The sequence below is a fragment of the Engraulis encrasicolus genome, chromosome 11 (assembly GCF_034702125.1).
Source record: "Engraulis encrasicolus isolate BLACKSEA-1 chromosome 11, IST_EnEncr_1.0, whole genome shotgun sequence".
NCBI lineage: Eukaryota > Metazoa > Chordata > Actinopteri > Clupeiformes > Engraulidae > Engraulis > Engraulis encrasicolus.
The window spans coordinates 24,741,423-24,763,492 of NC_085867.1; the positions used below are offsets into that span (position 1 = coordinate 24,741,423).

General features: G+C 42.8%; 2 protein-coding genes across 2 annotated transcripts in view; one reads left to right on the forward strand and one right to left on the reverse strand.

The window, feature by feature from the left end:
- The window catches only part of LOC134457706 (keratin-associated protein 10-4-like), a 24,065-nt gene extending 21,359 nt beyond the window's left edge, over positions 1 to 2,706 (forward strand). Inside the window, exon 7 of the mRNA XM_063209683.1 lies at positions 2,629 to 2,706. Within this exon, the coding sequence (XP_063065753.1) occupies positions 2,629 to 2,706 (78 nt within the window). The remainder of the gene's footprint in view (positions 1 to 2,628) is intronic.
- A 10,952-nt stretch (positions 2,707 to 13,658) lies between these two features.
- LOC134458876 (uncharacterized) lies at positions 13,659 to 17,557 on the reverse strand. Its single transcript, XM_063211270.1, has 8 exons — positions 17,536 to 17,557; positions 15,786 to 15,995; positions 15,578 to 15,669; positions 15,324 to 15,428; positions 14,991 to 15,105; positions 14,392 to 14,473; positions 14,079 to 14,243; positions 13,659 to 13,978 (listed from the first exon to the last, which is right to left on the reverse strand). The coding sequence occupies exons 1-8, from the start codon at positions 17,546 to 17,548 to the stop codon at positions 13,702 to 13,704; spliced, it is 1,059 nt and encodes a 352-aa protein (XP_063067340.1). The 5' UTR covers positions 17,549 to 17,557; the 3' UTR covers positions 13,659 to 13,701.
- Between the last annotated feature and the right edge of the window lie 4,513 nt (positions 17,558 to 22,070).

Genomic DNA, 22,070 nt, shown 5'->3' on the forward strand with positions numbered 1-22,070 from the left:
TCATGGCTGTACACGTCTCTGTGTGTGTGAGTGTGAGTGTGAGTGTGAGTGTGAGTGTGAGTGTGCGTGTGTGTGTGCGCGTGTGCGTGTGCGTGTGTGCATGCCAGTTTTGGGCTCCAAAAGTTCCCATAAGGATACAAAAACTTACAAAGGGTCCCTTTTGGGACCCAAATTGCGCTCCACACAAACAGTTTTTCTCGGCCATTTTGTTGTGATCAGTTTAACAAAAAGTACAAAAGACTTGTCTTTACTGACAGGTAAGGGATAGGGTTTGTTTTAGTTGGTTGGTTTTGGTCTGAACTTAAGATATTACTTAGCTAGATACGAATGGGAGTCAATTGAAGGTCCCCACTAACAAAAAACAAACGTGTGTGTGCGTGCGTGCGTGCGTGTGTGCATATTTGCGTGCACACATATTTGCATACAGGAGCTAATTGCATGCTGCAGGCCAGTGTACTACGGCAAATATCCACGCCATGTACATTGGTGTGTGTGTGTGTGTGTTGTTGAATTTGAGTGGTATATCCTGCTGCATTTTGCAGCTGACCAACAACTGATTGACCATACTGTTAAGTTTTATAATGAAACTTTAGCCCTTCCAGTGTTCCAATCAATTGGGCCCTGGAATGTGGCATGTTTATTGTTACTTTGCTGATATCTGGAGAGCTCAGAGCGAGAGCCTCTGCTGTCGAAGGCCATTGTGCCAGGGCACAGTGTGCTCGCGCCTAACTTTCCAGATAGCAGACACATCTAGGCTGTGTGTTATCCTTAGCGATAGGTGTTTTATGCTTCGTCACTACTGGAGACATGGAGACGACATCTTCCTTAACTAAGATCATACTTGCATACGTGTAACCTGCTGACATGAGGAAGATGGTATAAAAACCGTTGCCACCATTTTGTCAGTTGTCGATCGATTTGCCTGTCATTCGCCAGAGATAGGATGCTGCCTAGATAGTGAGACGCTGTGAGACTTTGTCTCATTTTTATTTCTTTTTAACCTTTTTATTCTTCTTTTACTTTTACTTCTTTTATTTTTCTTCTTATTCTTTTTGTAATCTCACTTTTTCTATAATAAATTGTATCCTGATCGATCCTTTTAACTACGAAGTCAAGACTTATTTTATTTTTGCAAGTGAGTCAACTAAAACACAACGCAGAGCATTCATCCTTTAATTTTTATTGGAGAAGAGTATTCATCCTTCAATTTTTATTGGAGAAGAGAATTTTGGAAACGTCCAAAATCTAACAGATGGTGCCGTGACCCGGATGAGAGGGAGAAGTGACGACCAACCCGTTGGGGAGAAGCAGACGCTAGCCGACCAGCCTGCTTTCCTGTCCAGTTTGGGGGAGACGAGTGGGGACACTTACTCGTTTAACCATTAGAAATTGGTGAGATTGGGTCTACGTTACGCTCCTGACACATCAAAAGAACCACAAAACTCACTGCAACACATAACTTAAGACTGACACATAGTTAATCGTATTAAGTCACACCTACATCAATGGTTTATGAGCTCAATGGACCTTTGGTGTATGTTTTAAAGGCCTAAGTAATCTTTGATCTTTGCAAAATGTTTTTCCAAAAGGTTTTTGTTTTGTAAAATGAAAAATGGTTAATACTTGGCTGCCATTGCCAAATGAATAAACCTTCCTTGCATGTTTTTTGCAAGATGAGGGTTCTAATCCAGTAATACCGGAGTGGTGAGTCGAGGGCTGGTTAAAATTTTGCACATCATTTCTTTTCGGATGAATGTAATGAATTTAACTAACACGACAATAGACCACAGGCCCAGGTACTAAATTGGAATGCCATTTTTTCAATAAGTAGCCTGTATTATTACATGGGATAGAATCTGCTTAGCGCGCAAGGACTTGTAGTCCGAAACTAGTTTCACAGTACCTTTTTTTAAAGGATTTTCGGTCCGAGTAAAATCTTTTTCTAAAGTCTAATGCCGTGGGGAGTAATGCGTAGTGCTTTTCCGGTCTGCTGAAAGGGAAGTTTTTTCCTTGAAGCTGAGATAGGGAGAAGGGAGGGGAGAGATAAGGCCTCTCAACCAGTGAGGTTTTTTCTTCCTCTGACCTGTCTCAAGTGAGAGAAAGCGAACACCTGCTTTCCCAAAACAGTTATTGTGACTTCATTTGATAATTGATCCAACATTGGCAAACATGCCACTTTTCAAATCACGCAGGTCAAATCGAAGCACTGAAACTGATTCATTGGTGAAAACATCCACCAACAAAACTGGAATTCTGCGTGAATTTTCCAACAAGTTGAAAAAGAAGTTTGATTTGAGAAAACTTTGCAAGAAGAAGAAAAAGCCGGTAGCTTCTGTTTCACTGAGCCAGTTAGAGAAACATGAATCTGAACAAACAACTGCTACCAGTCCCTGCACTTTAGAGTCGCATACAGCAAAGCTCATAGAGTGGCAGGATGAAGATAAAGATGGGGGAAAACAAAACAAACTGATAAGAGTACAGTGTGTAATGTGCTCCAGGCCAGACAAACGCACATGCGGCTTGACACCATAGTGGAAGAGAGAGACATCCTCTCTCCACAGACCAATGTGTGTTATGAGGGAGCATCCTGTGTTGTGCCTTCTGCCCCGCCCATACTCTCTGATTCAGGAGACGAAGGAGAAGAGGAGGAGGAACTTCCAGGAGGAGTCAGAGTCCCTGGTCCACACCCTCAGGTTTCCAGGCTAACCGTACCTGCTCCAGTGGGAGGGGCAGCCCAAGCAAGCCCTTCCTATGTGCCCATGCCATGCCAAGGCATCGTGACAAGGCCGTCTAAGTGGTTTCCATATGCTGAGCAAGTCACCCTACTCCAAGATGCCATGCCACATGACATCATCTTCCATGAGTCCACCCACCTCAACCCCTTGCCTGCTGTGCCTACGGTGAAGACGTCTGAGAGGCGTGCCACCAAGGAGGAGCCAATCGATGGGGGAGAGACGTCTGGGTGTGGAGATGGAGCAACTGCATCAATGCCAGAACAAGTGCATCAAATCAGTGCAACCCCTTACCTCCACCCCTGGGACAAAGACGGTGGAGAGCTGAACTTTGAAACGGTGAGGTTGTGTGGAGAGCCCCCACCAAGCACAAAGCAGTACCTTATCAACAAGGCTGCTACCCAAAGACTGAGATCTGTCGTCCATGAACTGGAAGCACATCGGTCTCAACCCTCAGTCTGCTGGGATCAGGACTTCTCTCAAGGGAAGAGAGAAATCACCGCTGATCACACCACAGCAATTCAAAATGTTCCCTTGCCAAGCAAGATCAAGCAACTACGAACTTTTTCAAGACTCTGGAACTACAGCCGTGCATGGTTCGAGTCTTACTCTGAACTGTGTGCAGTACCTGCTCTAGGTCTGCCTGACCTAGACTGGCCCTTCATTCTCTTTGCGCACGAGAGGGAGGTGGTCATGACCTCTCTCATGTGGACACACAAAGGTGCCAAAGTCTATGACAGCCATTGTGGAGACTGGCAAGCTGGGCTAGAGTCACCACACGTGATTCAGCACCATGCTATGGCCAACCCATCCCCAAAGCTGTTCCCTCCTGATGACATCATCGACCACGATTGTGATGATCGGGTCGAGGGGGGGGGGGGGGGGGAGGGCTACCAAAGAGACTTCTTTGCATCCTGTCTGTTCGAGGGGAATGAAGAATTCAGATGGATTACAAGTTGACGAAACTGTTTTGGAAGACGACCACGAGAATGGCATACGACAAGTCAAGCCGGAAGAGGATCCTTCGAACGTCTAAGAGAGACTGGTGAAGAAACATCAAGAAGGTGTGCTGTGGCCTGACACACTCTCTGTTGTGCTAGGCAGCATGCATGTCACACACAACAAGGAGATAGGCCTGAGCCCTTGCGTAATCATCACCGGAAGACCACTGTCATTGCCTGACAACATTGACTTTGTTTTGATTTCCTACTCAAGGACTGTATCCAACTCACTGGCTGTGCCGTCCGCACAGAAGTCCGTGAGTGGGGTTTGGAAACAGTAACAAGAGGGAGGACAAGCCCCTGCAAGATGCACTCCTGCCTGGACAATGTCCTAGTGACTAAGCCCAGCGGCTGGCATTACAACCTAATGGGGAAGGCCGTGGGAGGTTCTGTGGGTTACCAACTCTGCAGTTAAATTACATGAAAAAGCAAAATAGATACATGCACGTCACTGTAAAATGGTTGATAATGGTCCTTTGAGCTCATAAACCAATTCAGGACAAGTGTATCATGTTGACTTTGGCGTAATTTCCTTCTAGCGGTAGCGAGACTAAGGAGTTCAGTGTGCGGAAGACTTTTCTTTGCTGTTAAATCAGCTGGGTTTCTTGTTTTGCGGAGTGTAGTTTGGGGGGAGAAAAGATAGGGTTTTTCCTTCAAGCCTGTATTGGTAGGTTTCCTATCCACTTTTCACCACACTCGACCTTGTCCTGAAAGCAAAACATTTTCCCTTTGGAGAGAGAGGAGAGATTTCTTTTCTAATCAGTTCTCAACATTTTCAAAGAGTGATTACTTTTGTTTAAGAGTTTAATCACAACTAGCTAATCAAGTGTTAATCTGCTATGTGTTATTATTAATGCTTGCATATTCACTACATGATAAGCCTATATGTTAATGAACAGTATTAATCATTAATCATTAAGTAATTCCTAAGTAATGTTTCATTTAGTTAGATGTGTGTTGTCTCAGATACATGAGTATCTGGTCTCTCTGATACTGCGCTTGTTCTTTCTGTCATGACAGAATTGGACAAGATGCACAACATCTACCCAATACACCACATCTACCTTGGCTGAAACCTCTGATGATGGAAATCAAGTAATTTCCTGAACTTTGAACTTTTGAACTACACTGTGAAACACCATGGCTGTGGGACGTTCGACGAGCAGACTGAACCTGCTACTCTGCTGTTCTGCTGACCTGCTGACGTGTGGCTGTAATGGCAGTCCTTTGGCCTGCTGTTGGGTGTTTTGTCTTGCTCTGATTTCAGGCTGGCTGTGACATGATTATAGCCAACACGAGATACACAGGGAGACTGTTCTTTTTCCAAAATGCCCAAGGTTATGCTGCCGTCAAGACAACCAACAACGACTGGTTTTGCGGGCTGATGCACCTGATGTCAACGTTTCTCAATATAGCCTATATGCCATCCCGTTCACTTTGTGTGAATATATTATTGCCTTTAAGTGTGTTCACAGTGCCTGGTATACTTCTACTTTTCATTTCATTTAGCAGAGAACCCAGAGTTTTCCCTACTCTTCTATGTTGCTATTGTTTTATCTTCTGAAGTGTTCCTGTTGTTTTGCTCAAGCAAGACTGTTCCAAGGCCAGATTTGTGCAAGTCAGACAACCAGACATTGCAGACTGATAGTTTTTATTTTCTCTTTGAGTTTCTTACTTTTTGCTACTATGCACTTAACCAGTTAATTTACTGTAATTTTTGGGAAAGTTATCAATTTAATCCTGAGTAATATATTTACAATATTTGACATTCGTCATGATTAGGGGTATTTGATTGAGGGTGGTTATTATTCCCTATTTTCTTAATTCCTTATTGTTTATCCCTGTGTCTAACAGTTTGGTCATTCACTTGCTTTGTTAATTTGAAGATAAGAAAAAACGTTGTTTTTATTTATCTTGAGGGAGGAATGTTGAATTTGAGTGGTATATCCTGCTGCATTTTGCAGCTGACCAACAACTGATTGACCATACTGTTAAGTTTTATAATGAAACTTTAGCCCTTCCAGTGTTCCAATCAATTGGGCCCTGGAATGTGGCATGTTTATTGTTACTTTGCTGATATCTGGAGAGCTCAGAGCGAGAGCCTCTGCTGTCGAAGGCCATTGTGCCAGGGCACAGTGTGCTCGCGCCTAACTTTCCAGATAGCAGACACATCTAGGCTGTGTGTTATCCTTAGCGATAGGTGTTTTATGCTTCGTCACTACTGGAGACATGGAGACGACATCTTCCTTAACTAAGATCATACTTGCATACGTGTAACCTGCTGACATGAGGAAGACGGTATAAAAACCGTTGCCACCATTTTGTCAGTTGTCGATCGATTTGCCTGTCATTCGCCAGAGATAGGATGCTGCCTAGATAGTGAGACGCTGTGAGACTTTGTCTCATTTTTATTTCTTTTTAACCTTTTTATTCTTCTTTTACTTTTACTTCTTTTATTTTTCTTCTTATTCTTTTTGTAATCTCACTTTTTCTATAATAAATTGTATCCTGATCGATCCTTTTAACTACGAAGTCAAGACTTATTTTATTTTTGTAAGTGAGTCAACTAAAACACAACGCAGAGCATTCATCCTTTAATTTTTATTGGTGAAGAGTATTCAGCCTTCAATTTTTGTTGGAGAAGAGAATTTTGGAAACGTCCAAAATCTAACAGTGTGTTTGTGCGTGTGTGTGTGTGTGTGTGTATGGCCTACTTCTCTCTCTCCCTCACCCTCTCTCAGTCACACCTGAAGCCTTACGAATATAACTTGGCGTAGTAATTTGCATGAAGAAAGCCTAATTACAGGGGTGTGACTGATTTATGTTTGACTAGATGAATTAGTTTACGAATACTGTGTGTGTCCCTACAGTACGTACACTCCCTATCTCTCTCTCTCTCTCTCTCTCTCTCTCTCTCTCTCTCTCTGTCCAATCAATACTCTGACTGTGGGTGAATAGATGCATGTTGGCTATCACTCTGTGTGTGTGTGTGTGTGTGTGTGTGTGTGTGTGTGCGTGCGTGCGTGCGTGCACGTGTGTGTGTGCGTGTCTGTGTGTTGGCCATCACTCACTCTGGTATATATGGGAAAGAGCTTCTGTTGTAAACGATAAGCTTGTGAGTCATTGGAGCTCTTAATTACTTTCAAATCCAGTAAACAATGTATTTTACAGTAGACTACATGCATGCACCCACGCACACACTCATATGCATGGACAAATGCAGGTAGGCACGGATGCGCAAACACACACACACACACACACACACACACACACACACACACACACACACACACACACACACACACACACACACACACACACACACACACACACACACACACACACACACACACACACACACACACACACACACACACACATAAATATATACTCTCTAGTTCACACAAATAACATACTCATATTCTCTCTACCTCTCTCTATATTACAAATAGACATACTAACATACTGTATAGTCCTGTCTTTCAATCTCATCCTCCCATTCTCCTTTCCCTATTGCTGCGTAAGACATGTTATTTTTATTGTAGAAACACACTCTCTGTTTTGCACACACACACACACACACACACACACACACACACACACACACACACACACACACACACACACACACACACACACACACACACACACACACACACACACACACACACACCACCTGTGTGTTGCCGTGACCTGTTGAGGGAAGTGTTCAGCAGGTATTTCCCCTGCATGTGTTTGTTTTGACACATTTAGTCTCCTCTCCACGGCAGCAGCAGCAGCAGCAGCAGCATTATTGTCGTAGCTATCATACTTGTTGCCGAGGGTGAGAGCTTCCATTCCATGTTAGCGTCTCCTGGTGCTGATCTGACGCTTCCGGCACATTCTTCAAGCGTGAGGCCAGAGGCCAAGTGCAGCAGAATGACAGTGGGAGAGAGGGAGAGAGAGAGGATAGAATTCTCTGTTCTCTATGGGGTAGGTGGGAAAGAGGTATAGGGAGCAGGAGTGAGGTATGATGCGATACGATACGATACAATAAGATACAATAGTACATTATTGTCAGTTTTCACTGAAATTCATTTTGCATCCCTGAGTAAGACTTGTTTAAGACAGGACATACACATAACATCACAAGGCTATTGCACATGTGCCATCTTGTGTTATTTAGGGAGGGGGAGTTGTATGTCCTTGTCCAAGTTCAAGTTTATTATAGCCAAATCAACAGTATGACACACAGTTGCTAGGAATGTCTTTTGGTTTGCTCGCAAATTTAACAAGTATGGGCTAATGGGGGTGTAAGTATGGGGATGTAAGTATGGGGGTGGTGGTGGTGTGGGGGTTGCTCTATTCTATTTAGGGAGGGGGCATTCTTATATCTACATATAGGTGGAGGGAGGTTCTGTATGCCCTATGGGCGGGGACGGGGGGGATCTATTCTCTATAGAGAGTCTACTGTATATGGAGGAGTAGTTCTGTATTCTCTGTGGGGGTTGTATTCTGTATGGAGAGGGGTGAGGAGGGAATGAGGAAGTCTGTGCCATTGTGTCTAGACCAGGGCTTGAAACTAACGGGCGCCAGGGCGCCAAATGCGGGTGGAAATCGCATCTGCCGTGTAACAAGTTGATCCTCACTAGCCATTTGGCTGGTAGCATATTATTGGGGAGTGATTGAAAAAAAAAAACGGTGATAGATTTCTCTGAATGTGTTCGCTATCAAAAAGGAATCCAGTCTTGCGAACCTAGGGCACTGACTTGTCAAACACTGCAGATGCCCCGCCTCCGTGGAGAAAGTCGGACACGCAAAGACGTGCGCCACTTGCTCCGGTTTAAATATGTGGCGAAGTTTGCTCTCAACTGGCAAGCGATGCTATGTGCATATTTTGCGACCTGCCTTGCGACCTGCCTTTTATAATCCAGTAATGTTTTGCGTAGTTGTGCGCAGTTCTTAAGCTGTGGGTACTGACACAACCTTGGTTACAACGCACGTTATCGAACATTGCACAAACATTCTGTCAGCATCGCAATGTCTGTCTTGCTTTGACAACAGTGTAAGAAAACAGGACGACGACAGAAAGTCGGCAGGTAACGACATCATACCTGTCAAATTTGAGCTTCACAAATCTGGATAATTCCCCGAATTTACGCCAAAAGCAGGAAATATTCAACAGGTCAAATTCTGACAATCAATGGGCCAGCAGTGACAAGTCGGGCGGTGCGTTGCTTTTCACGCTGACAGTTCACGTGCGAGGCAGTCCTGTCCAGAATCCACCCATAACGCATGTTTAAAAGGCGCATGTAGACTCTGCATAGCGTTAAAAAATATTAAATATGTGTTCCCCCTTGTGGCTTTGTCGCCAAAATTGTCAGGAGTTGATGCAAAACGCAATGGTGCAGGTTGTCATGAGATAGGCTAAATAAGATATAAAGACTAAATAATATTTTACTTTTATGATTAATATCCCAGAAGATGTGATGTTTCATGGCAGGCGAACGTGCATCAGACCTGTGTGGGATACATGTATTTGCACATTAATGAACAAACGAATGAAAATTCCTTCCACCTCAAAGAAACAAATGGCCTTCTTCACATAGTTCCAGACCTTGCACTTATGCCCTTGCACAACACAGCATGTTCATTGTGCTTGTCGTTTCTGATCAATATATAAAGCAAATAACATCAGATCAGTTCTGTAATTTCCTGTCTGCTCATCCGAGTAAAATATTATATTATATTATATTATATTATATTATATTATATTATATTATATTATATTATATAGGGTCTAACATCATATCAATCATATCAGGCTACATTATGACTGTCATGATGGTTAAGAAAATGATGGCTAGTGAGGAAGCCGAATGGCTAGTGAGTCAGGGAAACCACTAGCCATAATGGCCGGTGACCAAAAAAGTTAGTGTAAAGCACTGGTCTAGACCAGTACTTTCCAAATATTTTCAGCAGGGACCCCCTTTTGGACTAGCAATGGAGTTCTAGCAATATTGGTGGACAAACTATCAGTGGAAAAATCTAGCAATATTAATGGACAATAGGCATTTTTTGTCCATTAAATAGATTTCCGATGGGGTCTCGACGACTAATTTGGGAAACACTGCTGTAGACTGTGAGGAGGTGGAATGAGGGGACAGAATTCTCTAAACCGTTCCGTGCTTGTATGGAATTCCTCGGCTGTTAAAGTGGTAAGCTAAATGCTTCAGGTGAAGGCCATAACCATAACAGACACTCATTCCTTTCCTCCCTCTCTCCTTCCCTCCCCCTTCTCTCTCTCTCTTTCTTTCCCTGCCTCTCTCCTTCTCTACTTATTTGCCTCTCTCTTACCCTCCCTATCTCTTTCCCTTTCTCTTTATATGTCCCTCCCTCTCTCCTTTTATTTTCCTTTCTATCCTTCCCTCTCTCGTTTTCTTTTCCTCTCTGTTCCATATTGCTTTGTTTCTCTATCAGTGCGATAAAATAACTCTATTTTAAACGAGCTGGTCATCGTTGTTGTTAAATGTTTAAAGCAGTGCTCAGTAATACCACACTATCTCTATGGTACTGCGGCATTTGTTTACCATGTACTACACACCCCAAAGCTGTAGGGGGAGCTCCTTAGAACATAGGCGACAGTCTAACCAGACTGTCGTAAACCAACCAGACTCAATTTACGATTGATTTCTCGAGAAGCAGGCAGATACTTCAAGCAGACGACGGAGTTTCACGATGTCTTCAAAGGTATGTAGTAAAACGAATTATTAAACATTATAAAAGCAAAGAATGAAAGTCAAAGTGTATGTCAAATGTCTGTCTTGTACTATATCACTGCATGGAAAACGCTAAACTTCAAGCCTGGTCAGACCACAAATGATGACTAATATCTCTGATATAGTGAACCCACAGATCTGTACTACAGTACGAGGCTAGCTACTATTTTGTAAATTATCGACCGTTATTCTTCTCATGGTCTTGTCGCTGATTGATTAGCACAACAAAACCATGAGAAAAATAACTGATTATTTACAACTGAAGGGGGGTTATCCCATTGTAGCTCGCGTGGTCTTGTCGTCGATTGATTACACAACAACAGACACGAGGATAACTGTTGATAATTTAAAATGAATCACAGCACGGTGTTGGACTTCGTTTTTATTGTATTTCGTTTTGGTGAATAAGATTTCTCTATTGATTCGTGAACCTTGCGAAGCAGAAGTGAAGGCAGCAACTCCAAGTGCAGTGCCCCGATTCATTCCATCCTTATAGCTCTGGGTCTTTACCAGCACCTGGAAACTGGCTTTGCATGAGCGTTGTTCTTTTAGGGATGATAATTGTTTTCATTAGGCTACTTGCTAGCATTCATTCCAATATTTTGCAATTCCAGGAAAACACTTCTACTCCCTCGTCATCCCCGTCGGAAGACTATACCCCTCAATGGGCACGCGTGGTGCAAAGCCCAAAGCCAAGAAAGCGACACAGAAGAAGTCTGGGGGGAGGGGACATAGAAGAACTACCTACCAAGATATCTCTGAGGAGGATAAGAGGAGGCTGAAGGAGCTCCACAAGGAAAGGATTGCAGAAGCTGAGGTTTGTTTATGAATAGTAATAATACAAGTGTAGCGTTTTTCAAGGTATCCAAGGACATTTTACAGTACACTCGCCTCCAAAAGAGTTGTCGCCTACCCATCTGTTTGGAATAACAGCTAATAACCTGACTTTCAATTAATCACTTGGCTTCTGAAGCCAAGTGATTAATTGAAAGTCAGGTTATTAGCTGTTATTCCAAACAGATAGATAGGCGACAACTCTTTTGGAGGCGAGTGTACAGACTGTTATGCTATTATAATTGTAAAAGTGTATTATTTCTGTGTTTTGTTACTGATAGAAAATTCTCAACACCTTGGAGCCGAATGAGACCCCTTTGAAGTCTGTTATGCGTGGAGTACTGCATCACCAGCCAGGACTGGTTTTTGACATCCTTTCCCGACTGGAGCCAACCCTACCCGGCCCGGCCCCGGCCCCCACCCAGGCGCCGGACCCCGCCCCGGGCCCGGCACCAGCCCCTGGACCTCATGCTCTCCGTTGGTGTGTCTGCCTGAACTGCCGGGACATGGATACAGACATTGAAAAAGTCTGCTGCCGCCAGGCCCCTGATCAGTGTGTCAGCAAGTTTGCATATGTAGCATGTTGGATATGTGGTTGTGCGCCTTTAACGCACCTCAGGTGTCTGCTGGTGCGTTAGCGCGTCAGGTGACGTTTACGCACCAATTGCCAGTGCAGAAATCTCTTTAAAAAGAGAGCACAGGCTATTGCAGAGTGGATGGCGTGTTTGTGGCAGGTTTGCCTGGTATTATGTGTCTTATTTGGTCTATATTATATGCATGTGTAGACCTACGTTTCTTACTTGGTGTCTTAATAGGTGAAGGACTGAATGTTGTTGCGGTTTTCCCCTGCCGCGGTTGGGAGTGCATGTGTGTCTCATCGGTCGGGGTGTTGGCCCCCTCTTCGTCGATGTAGCTGTTAGACGCGGCGGGCTGCTGTTTAGTGTTGGGTTAATTACTTGTGCCGAGTGCTGGTGTGTGCGTAACGTGTGGAAGTGGCTGCGTGAGTGCGTGTCTGGTGCTATTTTTATACTGATGGTGCTCTTGAATGAGTACATTACCTGTTCATTGTACTTTTGTTATCCGTTTTTGTTTGTTATTTTCTGATTATGTGTTTTACCACACTGATGCCAAGTCTCCTCCCATTGCCCAGATAACCTGGCTCCTCTAGCTTCCTGGTTGCAGTGTCGTAGTGCAAGGTGCCCTCTTGGTGCCGTAGTTTGAATTTGTTGCAGTCTCAACAGAGTGGGTTGATTTTGTGCTCCCCTAATTATAACTACTGTGTGCTGTGTATTTCGGGGGTGGTTACGGTGCTTTTGTATTTTATTAGAGGCTCACGGGGTATGGACATTCTGTGGTAATCTGGGATAACGCATCAGTGATTGTGGGAACCGGTTGTTTTATTAATTTGTTTGATTTCCTTGATCTGTGTATTCCATTCGTGTATACAACATCCGAAACATTGTTTGTTGCACTTGAACCCTTTTATACATCGGACATATTTATAAGAACGGAAAATAATAATAAAAGATAATTAACTGTTACCCTGCATTCTGTCTCTGTCTTTTAACGCACCTGTTGTGCTTTGGTTGCTATTCAATATTTCTGGGTGGCGAAATTCCCCCAGTGGCGTAGTCGTGCAATTCCATGCAAATATAATAGTAATTAATTTCTGGGTTAATTGCCATCATGCGGTCCACCTTACTACACATACATGACCTATTACGTGCTCGAGGAGGGGGTCCTGCGCCTGGCCAGAACCTTCTTTAATGACATGCTTGCACTAACAGAAACCCCTGAGCCAGGGGAGGAGATGCGGCAATTCCGGCATGCTGCTTACCGGCAGTATGTCATGTGGCAGTATGGGCGCCTTGGTGCAGGCAAAAGGGTCGTGGTGCCAAGCTGCTGTGTGTGGCGTATTAGGGACAAATACCCCGACCCAAGGGCTCGCTACACAGGTTTCAAGGCGTCCCGTCTTCCTAATGTGTAAATTCCATCACCTTTCTCCAATATGTAAATAGAGTAATGTACATTTTTTTTAAAAATGTTTGGTTTGTGACAGAGGAATGACATTTCTTTACCTACAATTTGTTATAATTGAAGTAATGTAAAACAAAAACACTTTGAACCTCCATTTTGTTATAAGTGAAGTAATGTACACAAAAACACTTTAAAAAATATATATATATTTGTGACTGAAAGGAAGGCATTTCTTTACCTCCATTGTGTTATAGTTGAAGTAATGTGCACAAAAACGGAAGAAGGAATATTTTAAATAATGTATGCAGAACTTTCTTTTATGTTTAAAAAAACTATTTACATAAATAAATCTCCATTGTAAAAACAGTGCCTCAGTATTTATTTACATTTTTGAGGGCATCATTCCGCTTCTGGGCTGTGAGTGGCCAGGTCCCCTCGGGACACGTGTCGCTGGACAAGCTCTTCTGTTGACGGTGGTGGTTCTGCAGACGAGACTAGGCCTAGCCGTCTTGGGTCGTTGGGTCTCATTTGAATCTTGCGGGGGAGTCCAGTTCCACTCCTAAGTCTTCTTGCAAGAATGGCCTTCTGAATCTCAGGGATGTAGGAGTACTGCTTTTTTTCTTTGACCGTATGCACAGACCAGGAGCTTGATTTCTTGTTATATGACCTTCTATACCTGTTTGGTAAAAAGTGCATAAGGGAAAAAATAGTGTCATCATAGTGAAATCATAATTTTAGGACTGTGCTCTGCCTTGGTTTTTATAATTCGTTCTTACATTTTGTGTCCAGTCTTGCTGACAGCTGGTGCACGTCGATTGTGTTTGTTGTAGTCGATCGCTGCCAACAGGGTCCTGGTCTTGTAAACAAGGGGTGTGTATGCCATGCGTTTGGACGCATACATCAGGATGTGGTTCTGAAAATTTTCCAGGTCTGATGTGGTCCTGTGAGAAGTGTGAATGAAAGACATTGGAAAAACACAGTATACTATACACAGTACACAGTATATATCATCACAGTATGTCATAACTAAATTTGTCAAGCCTGGCTGGTACACATCAAAACCAGTTGACAATGGTAACACAGCCTTACCTGAAGTTCAGAAATTTCGGCACCAGGGTCAGCCACCTCTTGTCTAGGACAACAGCAGTTAAGGCCTGCATTGCAGCTGAACCTGTAATGACAACATTACAAGCATATGTATAAAGCAGTACTCATACAGGTGTCATTGTAACTGTTTTGGTATGACATTACAGAGTTGCAATGATGTGATCTACTAGTTAGTGATTGCATCTCAATACAATTGAAGCAACCGGATGGTGCCAAATTGAATATGGTATGTTCTTGTAATGGGTAGCCTTAGAATTCTGAGCCCTGAGCCCTCAACAGTCAGGCCTCTCTTCACTGTTCTTAGCCAGCTGCCCATCCCCCGGCTGCTGGTGGGCTATCCGTCTTCCCCCCTCCCTCTACTGCTCTCCTCTGCCTGACCTGTGCACTCTGTAAACTTCTGCTCCTGTCCTTGACTGTGTTGCTACTCTGGCTCGACACTCTGCTGATCACTAGTGCCCAGCACTATTTTTTACAATTAGTCGAATCTCTTCCAGATTCCTCCCTTTTTTCATATTGACAAGAAACAGTAACAGGTGTGAATTTGGCATTGTAGGCATTGTATTGGTCCCAATTTCCTCTACCTGGCTCAATCCAAGGCTTGTCTCGGCTGGCTTCGTCCAATGGCTCATGCTGGCATTCTCCAATTGACCAGGAATGTTCGTTCTGTATGTGATGCAGCACTCCAATCCACATTTGCTGTAGATCAAGGACATAACAGATTGAATTCTAATGACACAACAAAAATGTGTGGACAATACTAAAACCATTTCCAACCACTATTGAATGAAAAGTAGCAGTAGAAGTATTGTTACATACTACTATTACATAGCTGCAGTTGTGTGATAACATACTACTTGTGTTGTTATTACAGCTGTACCGGTGCTTCTACTTTTACAGCTTTGTTTCCAACATACCTTGAACTCTACCTCTGTGGTAGCCTGTTTGCAGCAGTACCAAAAGTGGTTGCCGATGTCCCTGATCCAGACCTGGAGGGGTCGGTGTTGTTTCTCTGCCGCAACCTGAGTGAGATGCATGTCAAAGATGATTTGTCAACCAGAATCTACCAGTATTCGTTTACGAACTGAACACTGGCATTATTGGAAGTGTAGTGTAGTAGTGTAGTGCAGTGCAGTGTAGCGGCAGTTTCAAAAAGTAGTACATGTCTTACCCGATGAAGCTTTTTGCAGAGACTTTTAGCTGCATGCCAGATGTCCAGGGAATGTTGGATGTGCCATTCTTTGTACTTCCCACGCTGCGGATCTTGATTAATCAACACAATCAGCACAGTCAATGATAATAAACAACTAAGATAAGATTACTGAAATATATAATAGCACAGAGTAATAAGAACATGTCGCAGCACAAGGTAAACTCACTCAGCAATGCAGAAATTTGAGGATGCGCATCTGTAACCACTTCCTTGACCTTGAGGTCGGAGAGGAGAGAATCCATGGTCTGCACAAAACACTCTTTCTCCATAATCACAGAGTTGCGTCTGGTCTCTCTTTTGTCCACAGACACGATGTGAACAATATCCCTGGAATCCTGCTCGATGGTAGTGTATGTGCAAAACTGAGCACAGTGACCTGAAGTACAGCGCCGCCAGTTAGTATTGGCACCCCTTAATTTTATTTACAAAATGTGCAATATATCCAGAAATAAATGGAAATATAAACAACTTTTACCAACAGGATCTTTTAATTGAAGGTCCAAAGATATTTAGAATAGCAAAGTATTTTTTTCCAAATGCATTTTGTAATTTTAAGCAAAGACATGAAAAAGGGCATGTCCATGAACATTGGCACCCCTCCTCAATGGGTTTTATTTCACACCATTAGCAAAAGCAGCCTCCAAAGGTTTTGGTATTCGTCTACGAGCTTCTTGCACTTCTCTGGTGGCATTTTGATGTGTGCTTTGGGTTTTTGTCTTGCTGGAGTGAACATGATCTTCACCTCAAACCAAGTGTTCTTGCACATGGTTACACATTTTCCTGTAAATGATGATACCTGTGATGCCTGTCATGATACCTGTGATATGGTCAAAGCCTCCAATACCTAATGCATCAATGGGGTGACATAATATTACGGATCTGACACCATGCTTGTTTTCCTTTTCCTTAAATACTTTTTTTGCAGAATATGCAAACATGCTGTTTGTGCGCATCACTGAAAAGCTGTACTATTGCTTCTTATGACCTTTAAAAAATCTTAAAAGGGCTTGCTTTCCCTGTATTCTCTTATATAGACTTCAAGTGTTCCCTTTTATGACTTCAATGAAGCAATGTGGTCTGCCTTTGCCTCCAACTAAAAAACAATACTTTGTGTAGTGTTTAACTTGTGGTGCTTATTGAAAAAAATGACCCAAAACAGTTCAAAGTTGACCTCCAGGTCTGTAGATGTTAGACCCTGTGTTTTGTCATTATTTGCACCGACTTCTACAGACTCATAATTTCCCCCCTTACCCCCACATCCAAGGATGTTCTTTACAGCTCCCTGTTTGGCAGATTTCTGAATAACACAACACAGTGTTGGAAATGGTATACCAAGGTATTTTAAGATGACCTTTTATTATTTGTAGGTCTTGTTTTTGCAAATAATAATATTTCTGTTGTCCTCAGGCATCCCCTCTGTCTTCACATTTGTCAAAGACGCACAAGATTTAACAGGTGGCTATTTAAAACACAAATATTTTTTTAAAAAAAAACCCTTGCCTAATTCATGTCCTAGGGGCAAAAACAATTTCTCAAAAGGTGATTCCCATTTGTTATCTACCATATTTGAGTCAAATTAGGTTTCCACAATGGTATCCAGTAAAGGGTGCCAATACCAGTGGTTCCAGGAGCTTTACCTTCTTCATTTTTTTCCCTCTCGTAGTTTAGTATTCATTGCTGTTGATCATTTTTACATTTAGTATCAACCACAAGCTATCTATAGAAAAATCATGGCTGACCTTATAATTTGTTGTCTGGAGATATGTCCCATAATGTGCTTAATCTTCAAGGGTGCCAATACTAACTGGTGGCACTGTATAAGGTGAAGCACAGTTGTCAGTCTATGAACCATTATACATATGTTAGAATTATTCATAAAGTATATTCCAATATTTACATATGTATAGTGAACTTACCAGGAGAGTCCATACGACCATCACCTAAAAAAGTACACAAGAAAAATGTAGCACATTAGGATAGATTTAAAACTATAACAATTTGAATTATACAATAGGTGATGTGGAGAATGCTGACAGAAACAAATCAATTCCTCACCCAAGACAACAACATGGTCCTTGTCGCGCAGGCGCTCTATCACTTCAGACCGGATCTGCTCCCAGTACTCCTGAACTGGCTCAATGCAATAAGCGTCTTGGATTCTGAAGAATGTGGATTCAGCAACCATTCCCATGCGCATGAACTTGAAAAGCAGCGCTATCTTTCTATAGTTGTTGCCAGATAGAAGGATGTTTGAAGACAGCATGAAGTCCCCACCCTGCATCCCGAACTTCAGCAGTGGCTGTGAATTCCACCTCCACAGGCTGTGTCCAAATGAGCACACCTGAGAATCACAAAAAACGTGTAGAACATTGAACCAAAAGCCCAATAGCATGTAGAAAATTGGCAATGTACAATGGGCCCATTCATAGTGATGAAAAGACAGGGATGGAAGCAAAACCCAGGGGCTGCCAGAAAGTAAAGGTTTTCTATGCAAATGATATAGTTGCATGCTGAAAGTCACTTACCCATTCCAAAGCAACTCCAGTTCCACGGGGCTTCAGGTTCACCTCAAAAGGTGGTACAGCTGGACAAGCAACCTGCGACAACAGGTCTATATGTCTGCACCTTGTAATTGGCAGGTTTAAATGGTGAGCAAGGTGAAGCAGGTTTTCATCATAAGAAATGTGGGCAGCTTTGCCAACCAGGTCCTCTTCAGTCATCACTTTAGAATAGTCAGGTGGAGGTTCCGACTCACTCTCAGCCGGGGTTGCAATATCAAAATCAAAAAACGTTTCTTCTAAAGTAAGTTCCAAAAGGCCTTGAGTTTTGTCACTGACCACTCTGTAACAAAATAGCAACATGCATATTAGTAAGATTCATCTTCCTAAGTCATTACTGTGTCCAGGTGGAAAATTGGTCATTACTTCTCCAAATAATTACGGAGGAACATACCTTAGATGAATAGAAGGAACAAAGTCCTCATCTGATCCGTCCCCGTCTTCCAAATCCAACTGACCCGAGTCCGCCAAACCATCATCGATGTCAATACTGTAAATAAAACCAAACAAAAGTTTAGGTTGGAATAATGTCAGTATTGAAAATGAGAAACACATTCAACACTTAGACTGCAGCACTTAGACACAGAATACATACAACACTTACGTTGTGTTACGGAAATCATTGCCAGCCTCTTCTTCATCGGGTGAGTCACTTGGCTCTATTTCGTCCGCAGTAAGGGTCAGGGAGTGCATGCTGCAATCATAATAAGGATGGATATACATTTATATATGACCCAGTACAGTAAGGGTGGGGGTGATACTCTAGCATTTGAGGTGCATAGGCAAAACAAATTGAAACACTCACCTAGATTCCAGAACACCTGTCGCTATCTCTTCAGAAAGAGGCTGGACACCATGCTCATAAGGACTCACTTGTCTACATAAAAAACAAAATTAGAAAAAAGACAGAAGATTTATGTTTTGCACCTCCAGCACATTACTGTGTCCAGTACTTATCAAATACTGTGAGAAACGTACTTATCACGGTCTGACTCCTCACTTGTGCTGAACACCACTCGTTTATGAGGAGTAGATGCTGTCACTGGCTGTGGCTCGCGCTTGAAGCTGTGATGTAAACAACAAAGTCAAAATGTAGTGCTCGTCAATATCATCCAATGAGAACAAGTACAATACAATACGTTTTATATTGCACAATATCGCAACTAAGAAGTTCTCAAATCGCGTTATAAACACACACACACACACATCAGCTCTGGAGGCAGCCGTAGTCAACAGGGGCATATTTTGTCCTAGTGCCGCAAGAGAAAATGCATAAGCACGCACACACACTAGGAGTAGAACTAGTAATAACAGTCCTACAGAGATCAGTCTGGAGGCGATCGTAATTTCACAACACTAATACCCACTACTTGGCGCAGGAAGACTGTGTTTGTACAATTGTAGTTCAAAAACAATTCGTATAGCAATACCCACTGAACGAAACACGAACAGACATCTAATACTTGTGCTATAGCCAGCAACTTCAGAGACAGAGAATTGGTGTTTTGTTTTGGTTATACTTCGGGAGGCAGGAACAATAAATGGCAGGATGTTTACCTTCAGCAAACACTTTCAACTCCTGGAACCCGCATCCAAAATTATTGTAATTGAAAATGACTAACATTAGTTCGACTTCTACACCGACATCACTGCTAACTTGCACACGGTAACTGCTGAACACTTAGCACTCCACAGATGAAAAAGTGGTTAGCTCAATGGCTGCTAACCGAACATAGTTGTGTACGTTTTGACTTGGAAAATGTAACGATCACCAAAAAGGTTCAATGACCCTGCATTTACTATGTCTATGATAAAAAGCTTTGGTTCTAAATATGGACAGTATGTGTACTTACGATTGCAATAAAAAGAGAGCCACTTCGGCATCCGTTTTCAATCCTTGGCTTGTTCGGAGCTCACGCCATTCGGTGAACGCCGGGCCGATATTCACCGATGTGGAATGCCTCGCCCGGTCTCTTGCTCTCTTCTTCTCCCTGGCCTCCTCCGACAGTGGCCTCTTCGCAGCTACTTTTGGTTTTTTCGCTGGTTCTGCCATCACGCTAACAATTATTTATTCCAACAAATTGTAATAGCTAGAAGCTAACAGCTCTCTGCACTAGCGAGGGGGTGTGTCCGTAAGGCTACCTGGCTAGAGCCCTTTACGACCTGCCGTAAAGCAGTAGCTCTCGGCTCCAGAACAAAACCATAGATCTAATACAAATCTATGAGCAAAACATGCTGCGCGGCGTCAACGGGCAAAGTTGCAAGTGCTGTTTCGGGCTGGAACCACCAGATGGGGTTGGAAATGTCACCGTTTTCATCAGAACGGGTCAGCCAACCAATGTAGTGATTGCCAAGCTATTTTATGACCATGAAAAAGTTGCATAGCATCTCTTTAAGGTGAACAAGGTTAGTGACTGCTGACCTGTGGGAAACCCAGACTGACCTTTGAAACACATCACAAAGTGTGATAACTGAACTGTTTTTGTGAATTCCTGGCGTAAATGAATAACTGCATGTTGCAGGAGGAATGAAGCCAGCTGTAGCCCCCGCAACGCCTAGTAGAGGCCACTGAAAGCTTAGAGGAAGCTATCTTATACACCCACAAACATTGCATTACATTACATTACATTACACTTAGCAGGTGCTTTCATCTAAAGCGACAACAGTTATTATATTTCAGGGTATCGGTTACAGTCCCTGTGGTAATATGGGGTTATCTGCCTTGCTCAAGGGAATTTCATTCATGAATGGAGGGAAATGTAAGGGTGGGGAAAGGTAAGGGTGGGATTTGAACGTGCAACCCTCTGGTCTTCAGACCAACTCTTTAACCATAGGTCACAGCTGCACCCATGTGCTAGTTGACAGCCACTACTGTAATATATGCCTTGCTGTTTGTTTAAGTACTGAATGAGACGTGTTAACACTTGTTGAGCAAAATCAATTATTTGTTGGGTGTGTATTAACCCCTTAACATTCCTGGCGATTTTGCCTGAAAATCGCCTAAAAAGGCATACCCAAATTGAAATTGTAACTGTACCCCAGCCCTTTGTGCTATGGACAAAATAAGACCACTTTTGTAAAGCAGACATTCTCTAGTTTTTTTACATGTAGTCAGATCCACTGTAAATTCTTCTGGTGATATCTGTAGATTAAGTAATTATTGTAATTTTTGAGAATTTAAATTTTTGATTTTTGAGAAATAAAATGTACATCTATGAAACAGACCTTTTACTGTGAGGTAAGGGGTTACAGACAGAATGAAACAAAGGCAACAAGTCCTAAGAACTTACATTTCAGATTTCATAACAAAATCTCAAAATTTGGGCTCTCTACACCATTTTATATGTGGGTATGCCTAGGCGATTTTGCAAGGTACCATTTGGAGTCTCCAAATGGACACTTTTGGAGACGTATAGGTATGTTGATGGAAAATATGCCATTACTTGTAAATCCAACATCACAGATAAAAAAATTACATATCTTTGGAAAGGTTACACTTTAGAGAATTAGATTGTACTGTTAGAATACTCTCAAAACCCTGATTTTCTGAAAACCCTGACTAAAAAGGCAAAGGAGGGGGAAAATACATTCAATATCGATTTTTGTACTGTAGATATATGAAGGACTGACATTTCTGTCATTATTGTAAGTGACTTTTATATGCATATAGCCCATGACAGGCTGGCAGAGGTGTGTGTGTGTGTGTGTGTGTGTGTGTGTGTGTGTGTGTGGTGGTGGTGGGGGGGGGGTGATTGGGGGGTGTTGTGTGTTCGGGGCGCAGATCGGGGGGGTGGGGGTGGGTCGCAAATCTGTGTATTTACCCTGAACTCAGATTACGCACTGCCAAACACACACACACACACACACACACACACACACACACACACACACAC